This window comes from Macaca mulatta, chromosome 2, assembly GCF_049350105.2.
Source record: "Macaca mulatta isolate MMU2019108-1 chromosome 2, T2T-MMU8v2.0, whole genome shotgun sequence".
Classification (NCBI taxonomy): domain Eukaryota; kingdom Metazoa; phylum Chordata; class Mammalia; order Primates; family Cercopithecidae; genus Macaca; species Macaca mulatta.
The window spans coordinates 5498814-5515970 of NC_133407.1; the positions used below are offsets into that span (position 1 = coordinate 5498814).

At 37.6% G+C, this 17157-nt stretch overlaps 1 protein-coding gene across 1 annotated transcript in view; it reads right to left on the minus strand.

Moving 5' to 3' along the window:
* The window catches only part of PLAAT1 (phospholipase A and acyltransferase 1), a 38651-nt gene that overhangs the window by 7446 nt on the left and 14048 nt on the right, over positions 1-17157 (minus strand). The window contains 2 exon segments of the mRNA XM_001095451.5: positions 3540-3805; positions 11753-11891. Of these exon segments, the coding sequence (XP_001095451.4) occupies positions 3540-3805; positions 11753-11891 (405 nt within the window).

The following is a 17157-nucleotide window of genomic DNA, read 5'->3' on the forward strand; positions in this document are numbered from 1 at the left end:
GTGTTCAACTTGATGTATCTGGAGATAAGTATACCCCCATGAAACCATCATTACAATCGATGCCATAAAGTTTATACATCACCTCCACCATGAAACCATCATCACAATCAATGCCATGAACTTATCCATCACCTCCACCATGAAACCATCATCACAATCAATGCCATGAACTTATCCATCACCTCCACCATGAAACCATCATCACAATCAATGCCATGAACTTATCCATCACCTCCACCATGAAACCATCATCAAGATCAATGCCATGAACTTATCCATCACCTCCACCATGAAACCATCATCAAGATCAATGCCATGAACTTATCCATCATCTCCACCATGAAACCATCATCAAGATCAATGCCATGAACTTATCCATCACCTCCACCATGAAACCATCATCAAGATCAATGCCAGGAACTTATCCATCACCTCCACCATGAAACCATCATCAAGATCAATGCCAGGAACTTATCCATCACCTCCACCATGAAACCATCATCAAGATCAATGCCAGGAACTTATCCATCACCTCCACCATGAAACCATCATCAAGATCAATGCCATGAACTTATCCATCACCTCCACCATGAAACCATCATCAAGATCAATGCCAGGAACTTATCCATCACCTCCAAAAGCTTCCACCCACTCCCTTTGTTGGTTTGTGCTAAGAATACTTAAGATCTAACCTCTTAGCAAATTTTAAAGTAGGCCACATAGTATCATTAATCATAGGCCCTATGTTGTACAGTATATCTCCAGAACTTATTTGTCTTGCATGACTGAAATTTTCTACCCTTTGACTAACATCTCCTCATTTCCAAAAATAAAATAAGTAAACAAATAAAAAATTGCTTGGTTAGTGCAGTGAACAACTTTGTCATTAACAAAGAAGAAGAATGGAACCTATTTTTATCTATACACCACCAATTTTCAATGCAAAAGTAAGCAGGAATTTGTGTGTACCCTCTATGTTCTAGCTCAAAAGCAATTTATTGTTACATGTGAGCAGAACATTCATTATGTTAATACATTTCCTAATGAGAATGAATTTCCAATTATTTCCTAATGAAAACAAATATATCCTTTCATTATGTTCTATCTCCCATTTTCCCACACCTTTTTATTTAAAAAAACATTTTTAGATCTAATTAGCATACCACATATTTACCCGCTGAAATAATGTAGCTCAATGTTTTCAGTATATTCATAGACTTGTACAACAATCACAATTTTGAAACTTTTCATCATTCCAAAAAGATACCTCTTACCCTTTAGTAGTCTCCCCTCATTTGCCTCGACCCCCTCAGCCCCAGGCACCACTAATTTATTTTGTCTCTATAGATTTCCCTATTCTAGGCATCTCATATCAATGAAATAATATAATATGTAGTCTTTTGTGATTGGCTAAGTAGGCAACTTGGCATATGTTTTCAAGGTCCATACTGTAGCATGTATCAGTACTTCATTTCTTTTTATTGTTGAAAAATAATCCATTGTATGGATATACCCCATTTTGTTTATCCATTGCCCATTAGATAGATATTTGAGTTATTTCTACATTTTGACTATTAGAACTGATGCTGCTATAAACATTCACGTGCGGGTTTCTGTGTGGACATATGTTTCATTTATCTTGGATATATACCCAGGATTAGAATAGCTGAGTCATATAGTAATACTACATTTAATTTTAGAGGAATTGCCACTGTTTTCCAAAGGAGTTATATCATTTTACATGCCTACCAGAAGTGCACGAGAGTTCTAATTTCTTCACTTCCTTGCCAACACTTACCATCTTTTGTATTATAGCAATCCTATTGGCTGTGAAGCGAAATCTCATTATGGCTTTGATTTACATTTCCCTGATGAAAATACATACTCTAGATATGTATCTGAAAAGGGTCCAGTATCCAGAGTACCTAAAGAAAACTTACTGCTGAACAATAAAAAGGCAAATAATCCAATTTAAAAATGGGCAAAAAGGCCGGGTGCAGTCGCTCACACCTGTAATCCCAGCACTTTGGGAGGCCAAGGCAGGCGGATCGTGAGGTCAGGAGTTTGAGAACAGCCTGGCCAACATGAGACCAGCCTGGTCAACATGGTCTCTACTAAAAATACCAAAAAATTAGCTGGGCATGGTGGCAGATGCTTGTAATCCCAGCTACACGGGAGGCTGAGGCAGGAAAATAACTTGAACCCATGAGGCAGAGGTTGCAGTGAGCCGAGATCGCGCCACTGCACTCCAGCCTGGGAAACAGAGCAAGCCTCCATCTCAAAACAAACAAACAAAAACAAAAACAAACAAACAAACAAAAGGGCAAATAACCTTAATAGGCATTTCTCCAAAGGTGATATACAAATGGCCAATAAGCACATAAATTGATGCTCAACGTCATTAGCCATCAGGAAAATGAAAATCAAAACCACAGTCAATTTGAATCTTGGGTATAGGGAAGGGTAAGTAGGATTTTGAAAAATTAGGCTCAAGAGGTGCAGGGTTTAGATAACAGGAGGCTTTGCTAGCCTTCTTATACATGCCATTTTCCCAAGCTTTTGTGAGAAGAATTATAACCTCATTTCTTACTCAGGATAGAAATGTATAACTGATCCACCATTTCAAAATACTGGAAGTCTTCGATAAATCTGAATTATTAAAATATTATGGTATTATCTTTCAAATTTTTAGTCACCTTTTAAAAAGTTTTCATAGGTAACAACTCACTGGAGTTTAATCTATTAAATTATTTTTCATATTTTAATATTTTAAATGAACACTTTATATGTATTTTGGATGAAGAGGACTTTCTTTTGATAATAGTTTTATATATCCATTCTCTTGTATCACCTTAATATTCATTTTTAGTTTACTGGACTGGTGGGACAACACATAGGGAAAGACAAACATGCTGTTAGCTAGAAATCCATCACACTACTAAACAATGGCAGTAACTGACAAAATTGTAAAGTACTTTAAAAATAAAGTCAATTAGTCTATCAAAAGTCATCCCAGAGCTCAGTGAATCAAACATCTACTTAAAGGCACAAAATTTCATTGAAATTAGCAATTTCAAGGAAAGAGACAACATTCACAAGCCCACTAAGACATGTCATTAGTTAGCCTCTGTCCACCAATGAAAAAAAATTTAAGAACAACCATCTGTGATATTGGTAAACTCCCACTGAAAAAACTCAACATCCTTTCCAGCGTATTCTTTTCAGTATATGAGGTCACTGATTTGAAACTGCTGTATGGTGAAGTAACAGGAAAAAAAGAAAGACTAAAGGCAGTAAGACGGACAGAATGCTATGGTCTTGATTCTACTTCAAGTCCCTTCTAGCTCAAAATTCACAATATCCATGTTTTAGTCTCAGTTTGATTATTAACTTGTTGCAGGACCTTGCAAGTCCATTCTCTGTTCTTCGGTGTTCTCATACTTTCTGGTTCTTTTCATTTGGTTTGAGACCTGGGAACCTTATCATAGCCAACAGTTATTCTTTTTTCAATGTAAGAATATCTCCTAAAGAAAACTCACCTGCTGTGAAACTCCTTCTCCATAGCGAAGCAATGTCACAAAATGTTCACAGTTGTTGACAAGTAAGTTATAGGCCACTTCCTGTCCAATTACAAACTCTGATCGCTTTATAATTTCTTCCACAGGGAGAGGGGGGTACGTTTCATCGTATTTATTGTTTATCCTGTATGTGTCATTTCCCACAACATCCTTCAAGAGCTGCATTTTCACCAGGGCCTTACTGCTGAATACAGACTTGGCGCTTGTAAAGGACACAGGAATGCCATCTATAAAGGAGAATTCTGGTTAGTAAGGTATAGTGACCCAGTCCAATGAACTCTAATGCCATCTAAAGACTTTGGAAATGCTGGCATGTCTAAACCTAGCCCTGTTCCTAACTTATTATTAAAGCAAAGCCACTTAATCTCATTAGCCTTAAGCAGTTATTCTGTAACTTAGCAGTAACACTTACTATTGTATGAGTGAGAATATAAGAAAAACTTTTTGAAAATGTATGATGTTCCCATAGAACAAATTGGGTGAGAACACTCTACTTACCCTTGGGAAATAAATTCTCTGTAAACTGGTATTATTAGAGATGTTGGTATGTGTGTCTAACATAGATACAGATAAGATTATTGTCCACTTTTTCTATAAAGCAGTTTTTTGCTCAGCATCTGAACCCTTCCAAATTAATCTTATAGAGTGCACTGTTATTAGTAGGCACAGCCTAGTGTCTAAGCTCCCTAAGCGTCTGAAACTTGTTTTTCAACTAAGCATCAATTTGGGGTCCAATTTCCTATTCCGAAACCTGCATGGTACCTCAGTCCTGTGAGAGGACGGTTGAAGTCAGGCTGGGGTCCTGCTTTTTTCCTGCCAGTTCCTTTGGCCAAAAAAAAAAAAAAAAAAGCCCCCTAACTCCTGAGCCTGAAGCTAACTTGGTAGGCACTGTCTACCAGACATGGCCCCAGGCAGTGACCTACCCACTTATGACAATGCCCCATGCCCCACACTCCACCTTGGCTGCCTCTGCTCATAAGCATTTGCTAGTCCACCAGGAGCTACTGTATCTTTGGTCTGACAATGTCAGTACTTTAGGTTGGAGAGATGATTCCTCAGGGTAGAGGTCTAAAGCCAGGCTCCGGTCCTTGTCAGACTGCCCACAACTGCTATGTTTGGCCATGTTCAGGTCAACCATGAGAGAAAGAGTCTCCTCATAACTAGCGTTTAGAAACTTTCTCTTTTAGTAATGACTAAAAGCAAAACTTTTTTTCCACTAGCCTTCTGTCTGTCCTTCTTCTCACAGAATGTGAGGTGTTCCAGTGAACATCTTACACATTGAAAGTTCTCACACATTACAAGTCCTCAGAGCACATATCTCCCAGTTAGAATTACTAAACATATTTTTAATAACCACATGCAAAAATTAGAAAATAAAAATTTGGAGAGGTAAACTGGCTAGGAAAATGTATCACAGTAGTTAACAATAGAATTGAGTATCTATCTATAGGACCAAAGCTGAATGCTCAAACCACAATAATATGGAATTTAAGGCATGAAAATAAGAAAACAGCATGAATATGTCATATTGTTTTCCAGGTATGAAAACTGCAGAGATAATGTAGATGTAGAGGGTTGCTTAGTATTAACCACTAGACTTTGGAAGCTCTGAATCATAAATATCATTTCGTTTGTCATTTTCACTTATAATATTCTAAAATAAGAGGCAAATACTTTAAAATGTTGCAAAAAACCACTTCATTAAAAAGTATCAGAAGTTCCCAAGATAATAAAACTTAGGTCTATAAATACGTAAGGTAACCTGAGGAAAATACTCCAGGTTATTTATCTGTTATCTGCATACACTTTTTTTTTGTTTTGTTTTTTTGATATGGAGTCTTGCTTTGTTGCCCAGGCTGGAGTGCAGTGGCACAATCTCAGCTCACTGCAACCTCCACCTCCTGGGCTCAAGTGATACTCCTGCTTCAGCCTCCTGAGTAGCTAGAACTGCAGGCACCTGCCACCACACCTGGCTAATTTTTGTATTTTTTGTAGAGACAGGGTTTCACCATGTTGGCCAGGCTGGTCTTGAACTCCTGACCTCAACTGATCTGCCCACCTTGGCCTACCAAAGTGCTGGATTACAGGCGTGAGCCACCATGTCGGGTCTGCATACGCTTTTTATTAATAATTTGTGCTCATTTTTAAACATTTATAAAATACAGAAAAACAAAGCATATAAATGTACACAGGTATCACCCATTATCCCACCACCCAGAAGTAACTGCTAGTATTATTTTGATATACTTCTATTAGGACATTTACTAACATATGCATAGGTGCATGTACATGTCTGCACTCCTGTGTGTACATATTTTTTTTTTAGCAAACTGGGTATATGACGTATTACATTTTTTCAACTTTTATTTTGGATTCCGAGGTTACATGTGCAGGTTTGTTACATGAGTACATTTTGTGATGCTGACGTTTGGCATATGGATGATCCAGTCATCCAAGTAGTGAGCATAGTACCCAATACATAGTTTTTCAGTCCACACCTTCCTCCCTCCTCCCTCTAACAGTCCCAGTGCCTATTGTTCCCATCTCTATCTCCATGTGTACTCAATGTTCAGTTCTCGCTTGTAAGTGAGAACATAAGGTATTTGGCTTTTTGTTCCTGCATCAATTTCGTTAGGATAATGGCCTCCAGCTCCTCCACCCATGTTGCTCCAAAGGACATTATTTCCTTTTCATGGCTGTATAGTATTCCATGGTGTCTCTCTGTGTGTGTGTGTGTGTGTGTGTATGTGTGTGTATATGTGTGTGTATCACCTTTTCTTTATCCAATTCACTATTGATAGGCATCTAGACTGATTCTGTCCTTCCTATGTGAATAATGCTGTGATGAACATACAAGTACATGTGTCTTTTTGGTAGAATAATTTATTTTCCTTTAGGTATATATAACCCAGTAATACGATTGCTGGATCAAATGGTAGTTCTCTTTTAAGCTCTTTGATAAATCTCCAATCTGCTTTCCACAGTGGCTGAACTAATTTACATTCCCACCAACAGTGTGTATACATTCCCTTTTCTCTGCAGCATCACCAGCATCTGTTATTTTTTGACTTTTCAATAATCACCATTCTGACTGACGTGAGATGGTATCTCACTGTGGTTTTGATTTGCATTTCTGTGATGATTAGTGATGATGAGCATTGTTTCGCAGGTCTGTTGGTTGCCTAAATGTCCTCTTTTCAGAAGTGTCTGTTCCTGTCTTTGGCCATTTTTTTTTTTTAAATTTTTTATTTTTTTTATTTTTTTTTAAATTTATTATTATTATACTTTAAGTTGTAGGGTACATGTGCATAACGTGTAGGTTTGTTACATATGTATACTTGTGCCATGTTGGTGTGCTACACCCATCAACTCGTTTTTACATGTTGATTAAATTCCTTGTAAACTCTGGATACTAGACTTTTGTCAGATGCACAATTTATGAATATTTTCTCCCATTTTGTAGACCATTTATTCTGTTGACAATTTCTTTTGCTGTGCAGAAGCTCTTTTGTTTACTTAGGTCCCACTTGTCAATGTTTCTTTTTGTTGCAATTCACTTTGGAGACTTAGACATAAATTATTTGCCAAAGCTGATGTCAAGAAGTGTGTTTCCTAGGTTTTCTTCTGGGACTTCTATAGTTTGAGTTTCTTTTTTAATTATTATTATACTTTAAGTTCTAGGGTACATGTGCACAACGTGCAGGTTTGTTACATATGTATACATGTGCCATGTTGGAGTTCTTCATTTAAACTTTTAGTCCATCTTGAGTAAATTTTTGCACATAGTAAAAGGTAGGGGTCCAGTTTTTTTCTTCTGCATATGGCTAGCCAGTTATTCCAGCACCATTTATTGAATAGGAAGACCTTTCCCCATTGCTTATTTTTGTTGAATTCATCAAAGATCATCAGATGGATTTGGGTGCTTGGCTTTATTTCTGGGTTCTCTATTCTGTTCCCTTGGTCTGTGTGTCTGTTTTTGTACCAGTGCCATGATGTTTTGGTTACTATAGCCTTCTAGTAGAGTTTGAAGTTGGGTAATGTGCCTCCAGCTTTTTTTAGTTTTTGCTATTTGGGCTCTTTTTTGGTTCCATGTAAATTTTAGAATATTTTTTCTAATTCTGTGAAGAACGGCATTGGTAGTTTGATAGAAATAGCATTGAATCCGTAGACTGCTTTGGGCAATTTGAGCATTTTAAAATTATTTCTTCCAATCCGTGAGCATGGAATGTTTTTCCATTTATTTGTCTCATCTCTGATTTCTTTTAGCAGTGTTTTGTAGTTCTCCTTGTAGAGATCTTTCACCTTCTTGGTTAGATGTATTCCTAGGTATTTTATTTATCTGTGGCTACTGTAAATGGAATTATGTTTTTAATTTGGCTCTCAGCTAGAATGTTATTGGTGTATAAAAATGCTACTGATTTTTGTACACTGATTTTGTATCCTGAAACTTTACTGAAGTTGTTTATCAGTTCCAGGAGGCTTCTGGTGGAGTTTTCAGGGCTTTCTAGGTACAGAATCAAATATTCAACAAAAAGAGGTAATTTAACTTACTTTTTTCCTATTTGGATGCCTTTTCTTTCCTTCTTTTGCCTCACTGCTCTGGCTAGCACTTTCAATACTATGTTGAACAGGAATAGTCAGAGTGAACACCCTTGTTTTGTTTCAGTTCTAAAGGGGAATGACCCATTCAGTATGATGTTTGCTGTGGGTGTCTCATAAATGATTCATTATTTTGAGGTATGTTCCTTCAATGCCAATTCTGTTCAGGGTTTTTATCATGAAGGGATGTTGTATTTAATCAAAGGCTTTTCTGTATCTATTGAGATGATCATATGGTTTTTGGTTTTCACTCAGTTTATGTGGTGAATCATATTTATTGATTTGTGTATGCTGAACCAATCTTCTATCTCAGGAATAAAGCCTACTTGATTATGAATTAACTTTTTGATGTGCTGCCACATTTGGTTTGCTAGTCTTTTGATGAGGATTTTTGCATCTACGTTCATCAGGAATATTGGCCTGAAGTTTTCTTTTTTTGTGTCTCTCTCCTGATTTTGGTATCAGGATGATGCTAGTTTCACAGAATGAGTCAGGAAGGAGTCCTTCCTCCTTGAGTTTTCAGAGTCGTTTCAGTAGGATTGGTACCAGTTCTCTGTACACCTCCTGGAATTTGGCTGTGAATCCATCTGCTCCAGGGCTTTTTTTGGTTGGTAGTTTTTTATTTGTTATTGTTACTTATTCAATTTTGGAACTTTTTTCCTGGCTCAATGTTGAAAAGTTGTGTGTTTCAGAATTTGTCCATTTCCTCTAAATTTTCTAACTTATGTATATAGAGATGTTCATAATAGTCTCTATGGACCTTTTGTATTTCTGAAGGGCTGGTTATAATGTCATCTTTGTCATTTCTGATGGCACTTCTTTGGATCTTTTTTCCTTTGTTAATCTAGATAGCAGTCTATCAATCTTGTTTATCCTTTCAAAAAACAAATTATTTGTTTCATTAATTTTGTATGGATTTTTGTATCTCTATTTCTTTCAGTTTTTCTCCAATTTTAGATTTATTTTGTCCTGCTAGCTTGGGGTTGGTCTTCTTTTTTTTTTTCCTAGTTCCACTATGTGCAATATTAGGTTGTTAATCTGAGCTCCTTCTAACTTCTTAATGACTGTGTTTAGTGCTATAAACTTTCCTCTTAACACTGATTTAGGTGCATCCCAAAGATTTTGGTAAGTTGTGTCTCTATATTGATTAATTTCAAAGAACTTTTTGATTTCTGCCCTCATTTCATTTTCCACCTGTATTCTTCAGGGTTCTCTAGAGGGGCAGGACTAATAGGACAGATGTATATATGAAAGGAAGTTTATTAAGGAGTATTGACTCACACGACCACAGGTGAAGTCCCACAATAGGCTGTCTGCAAGGGGTGGAACAAGAAAGCCGGTCCAAGTCCGAAAACCTCAAAAGTAGATAAGCCAATAGTGAAGCCTTTAGTCTGTGGCCAAAGGCCCGAGAGCCCCTGGCAAACCACTGGTGTAGGTCCAAGAGTCCAAAAGCTGAAGAACTTGGAGTCAGATGTTCAAGGGCAGGAAGCATCGAGCATAGGAGAAAGATGGAGGCTAGAAGACTTAGCCAGTGTAATTCTTCCACAGTCCTCTGCCTGCTTTTATCCTAGCCTCACTGGCAGCTGATTAGATGGTGCCCACCCAGATTGAGGGTGGGTCTGCCTCTCCCAGTCCACTGACTCAATGTTCATCTCCTTTGGCAACACCCTCACAGACACACCCAGAACAATACTTTGCATCCTTCAATCCAATCATGTTGACACTAGATATTAAGCATCACACATTGATATTGAGGACCAAGCTGTTTAATTTCCATGTTTTTGTGTAGTTTTGAGAAATCTTCTTTGTATTCATTTCTGTTTTTATTGCACTGTGGTTCAAGAGTGTGCCTGGTGTGATTTCAGTTCTTTTGAATTTATTGAGACTTGCTTTATGACTGAGCATGTGGTTAATCTTTTTCAAATACATATCATATTAAGACCATCTTCCCTGCAATAAAACATGTCCAGATATAAGACTTTTAACGGCTGTTACAGATGCTGTTATTTATATCTATCCAGCACCAAATCCCACCATTGCCTATTTATTCCTGGAAACAACTCTGTCTGAGCCAATCACAGTATTCCATTCTCTTGGGCACAGTGATAGTCTGGCAATGAACATGGGCCTCACACCGGAGCGACTGGAGTCTGTCTCCATGATTCTTTAACTGTAACAGGTAGTTACAGTTAGCTCTTTCGTGTTGGGTCAAAAGAACCTAAAAGTCAGAACCTAAAGCTGCCTATGGTCATCAGTTTAGTTTTTTAAAGAGACATAGTCTGGGAAAATGAAGAGAGCATATAGAAAAAAAATGCAGATGTGTGACGGAGAGTCTAAATAGTGGTTAAACCCCTAGACGTAGGCATCTCTGAGGCCAGCACCACCTCTGCTCTTTCTGCAGTTTCCCTCCATGAAGCAATGAAGATTCCTCAGTAAAGAATATTAGATAACTAATATTATGTGGCTAAATCTTAATTTATTTAATCATTCCCCTATCGAACATATGCCATTGTCTACTTTAACCATTTTATAAATGACACAGAAGTGAATATCATTACATAGAAATGCTTGTCTACATCTCTAAATACTTCCCCAGAATAGATTCCTAGAAGTACAATTACAGGGTCAGAGAATACGAACCCGTCTAAGGTCCTAGTCCTTATCAGTTTATATTACCATCAACAATACCTTTATGTTCATTTCACTATATTCTTATCAACACTGCTTGTTATCACTTTTTAACCTTTGCTAATGAGATAGGCATGAAATATTTTATTGGTTTATTTTACAATTCCTAGGCCAGAAAGTTGAAATTTTTTCAAAAAGTGTATTAGTTTTTGCTTCTCTTCTTTTACAAACTGTTCCTAATTCTTTATCCATTTGTTTGTTGAGGTTTTACTGTCTGCTGTCCCCCCTTGACCTCGGATACTATTGCTACAGATAGCATCTGACCGGTTTCTTTACCTCTTTTATGTTTTTCCTCAAATGTCACTTTCTTAAGAAATTTTCCTGACCACTTCATTTAAAATCACAGCATCTCCACCCACCACGTTCTGCCCTCAGCACTTCTCATCCTACCTTCTTATTTCTTCTGTATCACTTATCACAATTTTAACATTTGTGTAACTTGCTCATGGTCTGTCCCTGCTTACTAAAATGTAAACTCCACCATGCAGGGAGATGTCTGTATACCCCCAGCACTTAGAATAGCATTCAGAACATACTAGGTGATCTACAAATAGGTGTTGAATGAATTGAAATAACCTATTTGTGTGATATGTAAAGACAATGAACCTTGCCATGTTTGTGGCAAATATTTTTCCCAGCTGGTTATTTACTTTTTAATTGTAATTTTTTAAATCCAGAGGCTTTAAAATTTAATGTGAATGGCCTTTGTGATTTCTTCAATGCTGCTTTGGTTTCAGAATATCCTTCTCTAAACCTAGATTAGTTAGATTTATCTGCTTTCTATATTTTATTTCTATTTTGTTTTGTTTATTATTTCACCCATGATTCCTTCCTGTAACAAGAACACTAAAAATCTGCTCCCAGGAGCCACTGGAAATAAACCTCACCTACAGGCGCTATGTTGATAACATAACCATCACCCAAGTACAGGGCCCAGTGCTGATAGCCAGGACGGAACACTTCGATCAAGTCCCCTGGGCAGGGGTTGCCAGGGTAGTTCAAACTGAAGCAATTATTAAACGCCATCTGCAATGACAAACACAAAGAAGAACTAGCTAATACAACTTGCCAAAAGAAAATCAGTTTAAGACACCCATAAAAGCAGAATGATACCGAATTTATTGAGACTGCATTCCATACTAAAGACTTAGAATCACGACCCTGTCCTTTTCTTTGAATGATTCTAACACTGAATTATGTGTGCGCAAGGGGACAAGTAGAGAAATAATTTGTCTTGTTTTACTTAATTTTCTATAGTAATGCTTCTCATCCCAATCAATTTCAGAGCCCCTTTACAATAACAAGCATTCTGTAATTTTCTCTTTAAATCTAGAAATCCATGCATAATATAACTTACACAGATTTTAAAAATATCAAGGATTAAATATTAAAATATGGTCTATTTAGGATAAAAAAGGGAAATCGGAAAGTAAATTTATAATATCTGTTTACTAAATGTTCAGTCTATGACTATACTTAAGGATATAAAAAAGGATTTATATGCTTACACTTATTTAGCATGAAAAAGTCAGAATTCAGGAGCAATAAAATCAGATCAGAAGTCTTTCAAGCTTTTATACAGCAGTATAGTAAAATCAAGAAGCAGAGGTATGGGTGGATGCTAACATTCAACATTCTGAGGGTACTAAAACTCTGCAAAAACACCATGTATTATAAAACTCTGCAAAAATACCATGTATTACAAAACCTACTCTGTCACTTCATTTAAGCAGAGTTGGATTCCAGGCTCAGATGGATGTCCAGTCAGATGTTCAAATTAATGTAGGACATGGAATTTTTCTTTCTGGTTTAAAACTATACTGTGTAGTGTAGCATGTATAGGTACTCTGGCTTGCACCCACTAAACATCAGTAAATGCCCTTTGTCATTGTAACAATGATAAATGCCACCACAGATTTTCACGACTCTCCTTCCTGCCCTACTTATTGTCAGATTCCTCACTTACTGATTCCAGAAGCCATGCGAGGTGGTCAACAGCAGACGCAGGACAACTTGGAAAGCTGGGGAGTTCATCACATTGATGAACATGTTTCAAATTCTAAGTTTGGTCATTTTTTTTTTTAAGTCAATACTTTTTAGAAAGAACACATAAGTATCTCACAGCTGATTCTTATGAAAAGTTCTATTTTCTATGTATGGAATAGAAGTAGAATGACTCAGCAAGAGGAGATTATGTACATCTATCAACAAACAAAGGAGGATTTAAATGCTGTATCTATGTTGAATCTCTAATTGACAACAGCGTGTTCCTCATCATTTCACTCTAATGCAGATATATATGCTCATTTACAAAACAAATCCAAGTGCCAGAAATAGAAACTTCCAAATCATCTAAATTATAATTATAATAGCAGAGACTAAGGACTTGGGAATACAGGCTATCATTCTTCTGGCACTCTAAAAGTCTTTTTTATAACAATTAATATTAGAAGGGTGTTTTCCCAAGTATTTGTATGCCATCTGTTGAAAAGTTCAGTCATCACACTGTCACAGAGATGTGGCCAAATGTAAGCTGTGCATCTGTTGAAAAATAACTATTAAAACAACTTTATGAAAACCATTAAGTCTAACCACCCTCTCAAATATGTTTGCATCTTATTAATATGGCAGTTCGTAATTTGGCCACATGGGTACTAAAAGGAAAAATAGATAATACACTGTGATATAAACAAACACATTTCCCGTGAATAGGAATCAGCAAACACACAAAGCTGCCTGCTATGATTCCAAGATGCAGCCAGAGTATATGATAATAACCACCATTTGAATGGTGAGCACTTTCTAGGGCATTATTTTTTCAAATGCACTATCTCAACCCTATCTAACTGCAAAAAAGAAAAAATACACAACTATTTGAGTGTGTTATGTTATCTCACTTTACAGATAAAAAGCTAAAGTAGCAAATACCAACTTTTGGAAAATACCCACTGAAACCCTAATATATAAAATATAGAAGGAAAATAACTTGACTAGGTATTAATGATGTGAGCTCTTCTCTTAGTCTTCTACTCGACACTTGTTAGTTCTGTAAGTTTGGGCAGGTCACTGGAACTGAGTCTGTTTCCTCATGTTGAAAACAGGTATGAGCATATAAGCCTGATTTTGTTTATCTCAAAAAGCTGTTTGCAAGTAACCTTTAGGGAGCTGGTAAAAAGCTTTTGCAAGTAACCCTTTGGGAGCTGGTAAAAAACTGTTGCAAATGCTCTGTGAATTGGCAAGAGCTAAACAGGTGGATGATAAGAGAGACACTGAGATTGGTACACGGTTAATGTAGGATTTTAGTTCCTTATGCTCTCTTCCAGGCATGATAATTCTGTGAAATAAGTGATTCAACCGTAAAATTCTAATATATTTAACAAATTTTCAATTTCTGACATATAAATTGATTCATAAACTGTTAAGTTAATCGATTTCATAAAGTCTATCATATTTATAAAGAGAAATAAGATTTCATAAGAGTAATCCCTCAAGAAACTAACAGAGGAATCTGAAGGCTAATATGCAAGGTAAAAAGTGAGTTATGATACTGAACACTTAGAATCATAGCAATGGACTACAGAAAGGTACTTCAGATATTATCTAATCTGATGGTCTCCAAACTTGTTTATAGCAGTGGGTACCATGTCAAAGCATGTATCAAATAGAAGCATAAAAATATAAAGCCTAACAAGCAGCACTGCCCTGAACGAAGTCAGGGACAGCATGAGAGCCCTACTCACCACTCGCCCACATTGCTGCTCCTGTTGAGGATTCCTGAGACCCCAGAACTTCCAGGAATGCAGCTTAAATGATACCCATCTAGTCCTAGTCCAATCTCCTCATTTTTAGACAAAGAAAACAAAACCAGGCAGGTAGTTTAACTGGTCAAGGTCATACACTATTATATAAAAGATTTTTGACAACTGATGCTGAAACAATTAGACATCCATAGGCAAACAAACAAATAAACAAACCTTGACCTAAATTTCATACCTCATGCAAAAATTATTTCAAAATGGATAACTGACTTAAATGTAAAACTATAAAATACAGAGAAAAACATAGGAGAAAAATTTTTAGGGTCTAGGGTAGACAAAGAGTTCCCAGACTTGATACCAAAAGTATGATCCTTATCAGGAAAAATTGGTAAACTGATTGTCCTTAAGATTAAAGACTTTTGTACTATAAAAGATCCTGTTAAAATGGAAAGACGGACTACAGAGTGGGCGAAAGTATTTGCAAACCACATATCTGTGACAGAACTAGTATCTAGAACATATAAAGGACTCCCCAAACTCAACAATAAAAAAGCAAACAATACAATTAGAATGTAGGTTATATGGTTTGGATATTTATTACTGCCAAATCTCATGCTGAAATGTAATCCCCAGTGTTGGAGGTGGGGTCTGGTGGGAGGCATCTAGATCATGGGAGTGGATCCCTCATGAATGGCTAGTGCCAACCCTTTGGTGATGAGTGAGTTCACAAGAGATCTGGTTGTTTACAAGAGTGTGGTACCTCCCACCGCCCCTTGCTCCCATTCTCACCATGAATACACCTGGTCCCCCATGCCTTCCACCATGATTGTAAGCTTTCCGAGGCCCTCACCAGCAGCAGACACCAGCACCATTCTGTACGCCCTGTGGAGCTGTAAGTCAATTAACTCTCATTTCCTTGTAAATTACCCAGTCTCAAATATTCCTTTATAGTAATGCAAACAGACTACTTTCACCAAAGAAAATACACAGATGTCAAGAAAGCCATTAGTCATTAGGAAAATGCAAATTAAAACCACAATACGGGGACCTCAGCAAAATGGTGTAATAGGAGGCTCCCTGACTATCCCTTCTCCCACAAACACACTAAGGAAACACCTACACACAGATCAATTCTCTCCAAAAGAAAGGCAGAATCCAGCTGAAAGACGCCTACACACTAGACAAAGAAGAAAATATCCACATCAAAATTGGTAGGAAAAGTGGAGACACACTCATGCACAAACCCCACCCTATGCACAGAGTCTTATAATTAGGAAAGGAATCCCAACTCCTAGCATGGTCTCAAGGAGTAAGGGGCTTGTACCATACACCTAATGTTCAACTTTTACCATCCCTTTTAAAAGGCTTGGCTCTTAAATCACTGTGTCTGAGAAACAGTAAGAAAAAGGCATTGGAGGATTTCCCTCAAGCACAAAAAACAAAGGGAGGTTTCAAACCTTGAAAGCTGTCAGCTGCTGTAGTGCCCAGGATCAGCCCAGCTTCCAATCTCTCCCTGGAAAGGATTTGGCTACATTCTTTTCCAGAAGTTCAATGTGGTACTGGTCTCTAATACACCAGTATCTGGGAGCCTATACAGCAAATAAAGAATAAACCTCTTCAAGCCTAAACAAGGACAATATTCCCACCATCTTCATTAGTTTGTTCTAGTGACAATTCCAGCCCTACAATTTCTGAAGGGAAAGAGGTTGGAGGCCTCTGCCAGCAAGAATATGCTTTCTTGCCTGGTTTGTTCCTGAGATAAATTTCTGCAATCTCTTGTGAAAGTGAAGCTGGGGGATCTCTCCATGACTGAGAAGCAAAAAGGGCATTCCTGTATCTTTTCCCCTGGCTTGCTTCTGTGATAACTCCAGACTAGAAGCCTCTCCCCGCAAGAAAGGTCTGCGACTTCTTGCTTGTACAGGAGATAGGCACTTGTTGCACTTCTTTCCCCTGCTTGCTCCAGCAACAATCCAGCTCAGCCATCTCTCTGTTGAAAGAAACTGGAGACCTCTGGCAGCAAGAATGGGAGGGATGGAACTCCCACACCTTTTCCCCTGACTTGCTCTGGAAATAAACTCCTTTAATCTCCAATTGGAAAGAGGTGGGGGAGGGGAGCAGGGGGGCTGCTTCTTCATGTCTGAAAGGGAAAGTGGGCACTCCTTGCACCTTCCTCTATGGCTTGCTTTAGTAATAACTCTAGACCAGAAGTTTCTCCCTGCCAGGAGGGTGTGAGACTTTTGCTTGTTCCAACGGGAGAGTGGTTACTTCCCCTACACCTTTTTCTCTGGCTTGTGCCAGTAAGAAATCCAGACCTGCAGACTTTCTCTGGAAGTAGTTTCTGCACACATGGAGTGCTCTAACTTTTATAGCCTTCACCCAAGAGACAGGCTTCTAGTCTGAGAGCTGACACGAGTTCTTCACTTTTGAGTCTCCTAGACAACAAAGAACAAAAAGGTGGCTTTTTAACTTGAAAATGTTCAGCAGCAATCTCTCCTCCAATGTGAGCAGTCTATCAAGAATAAAGGCATCCGCCT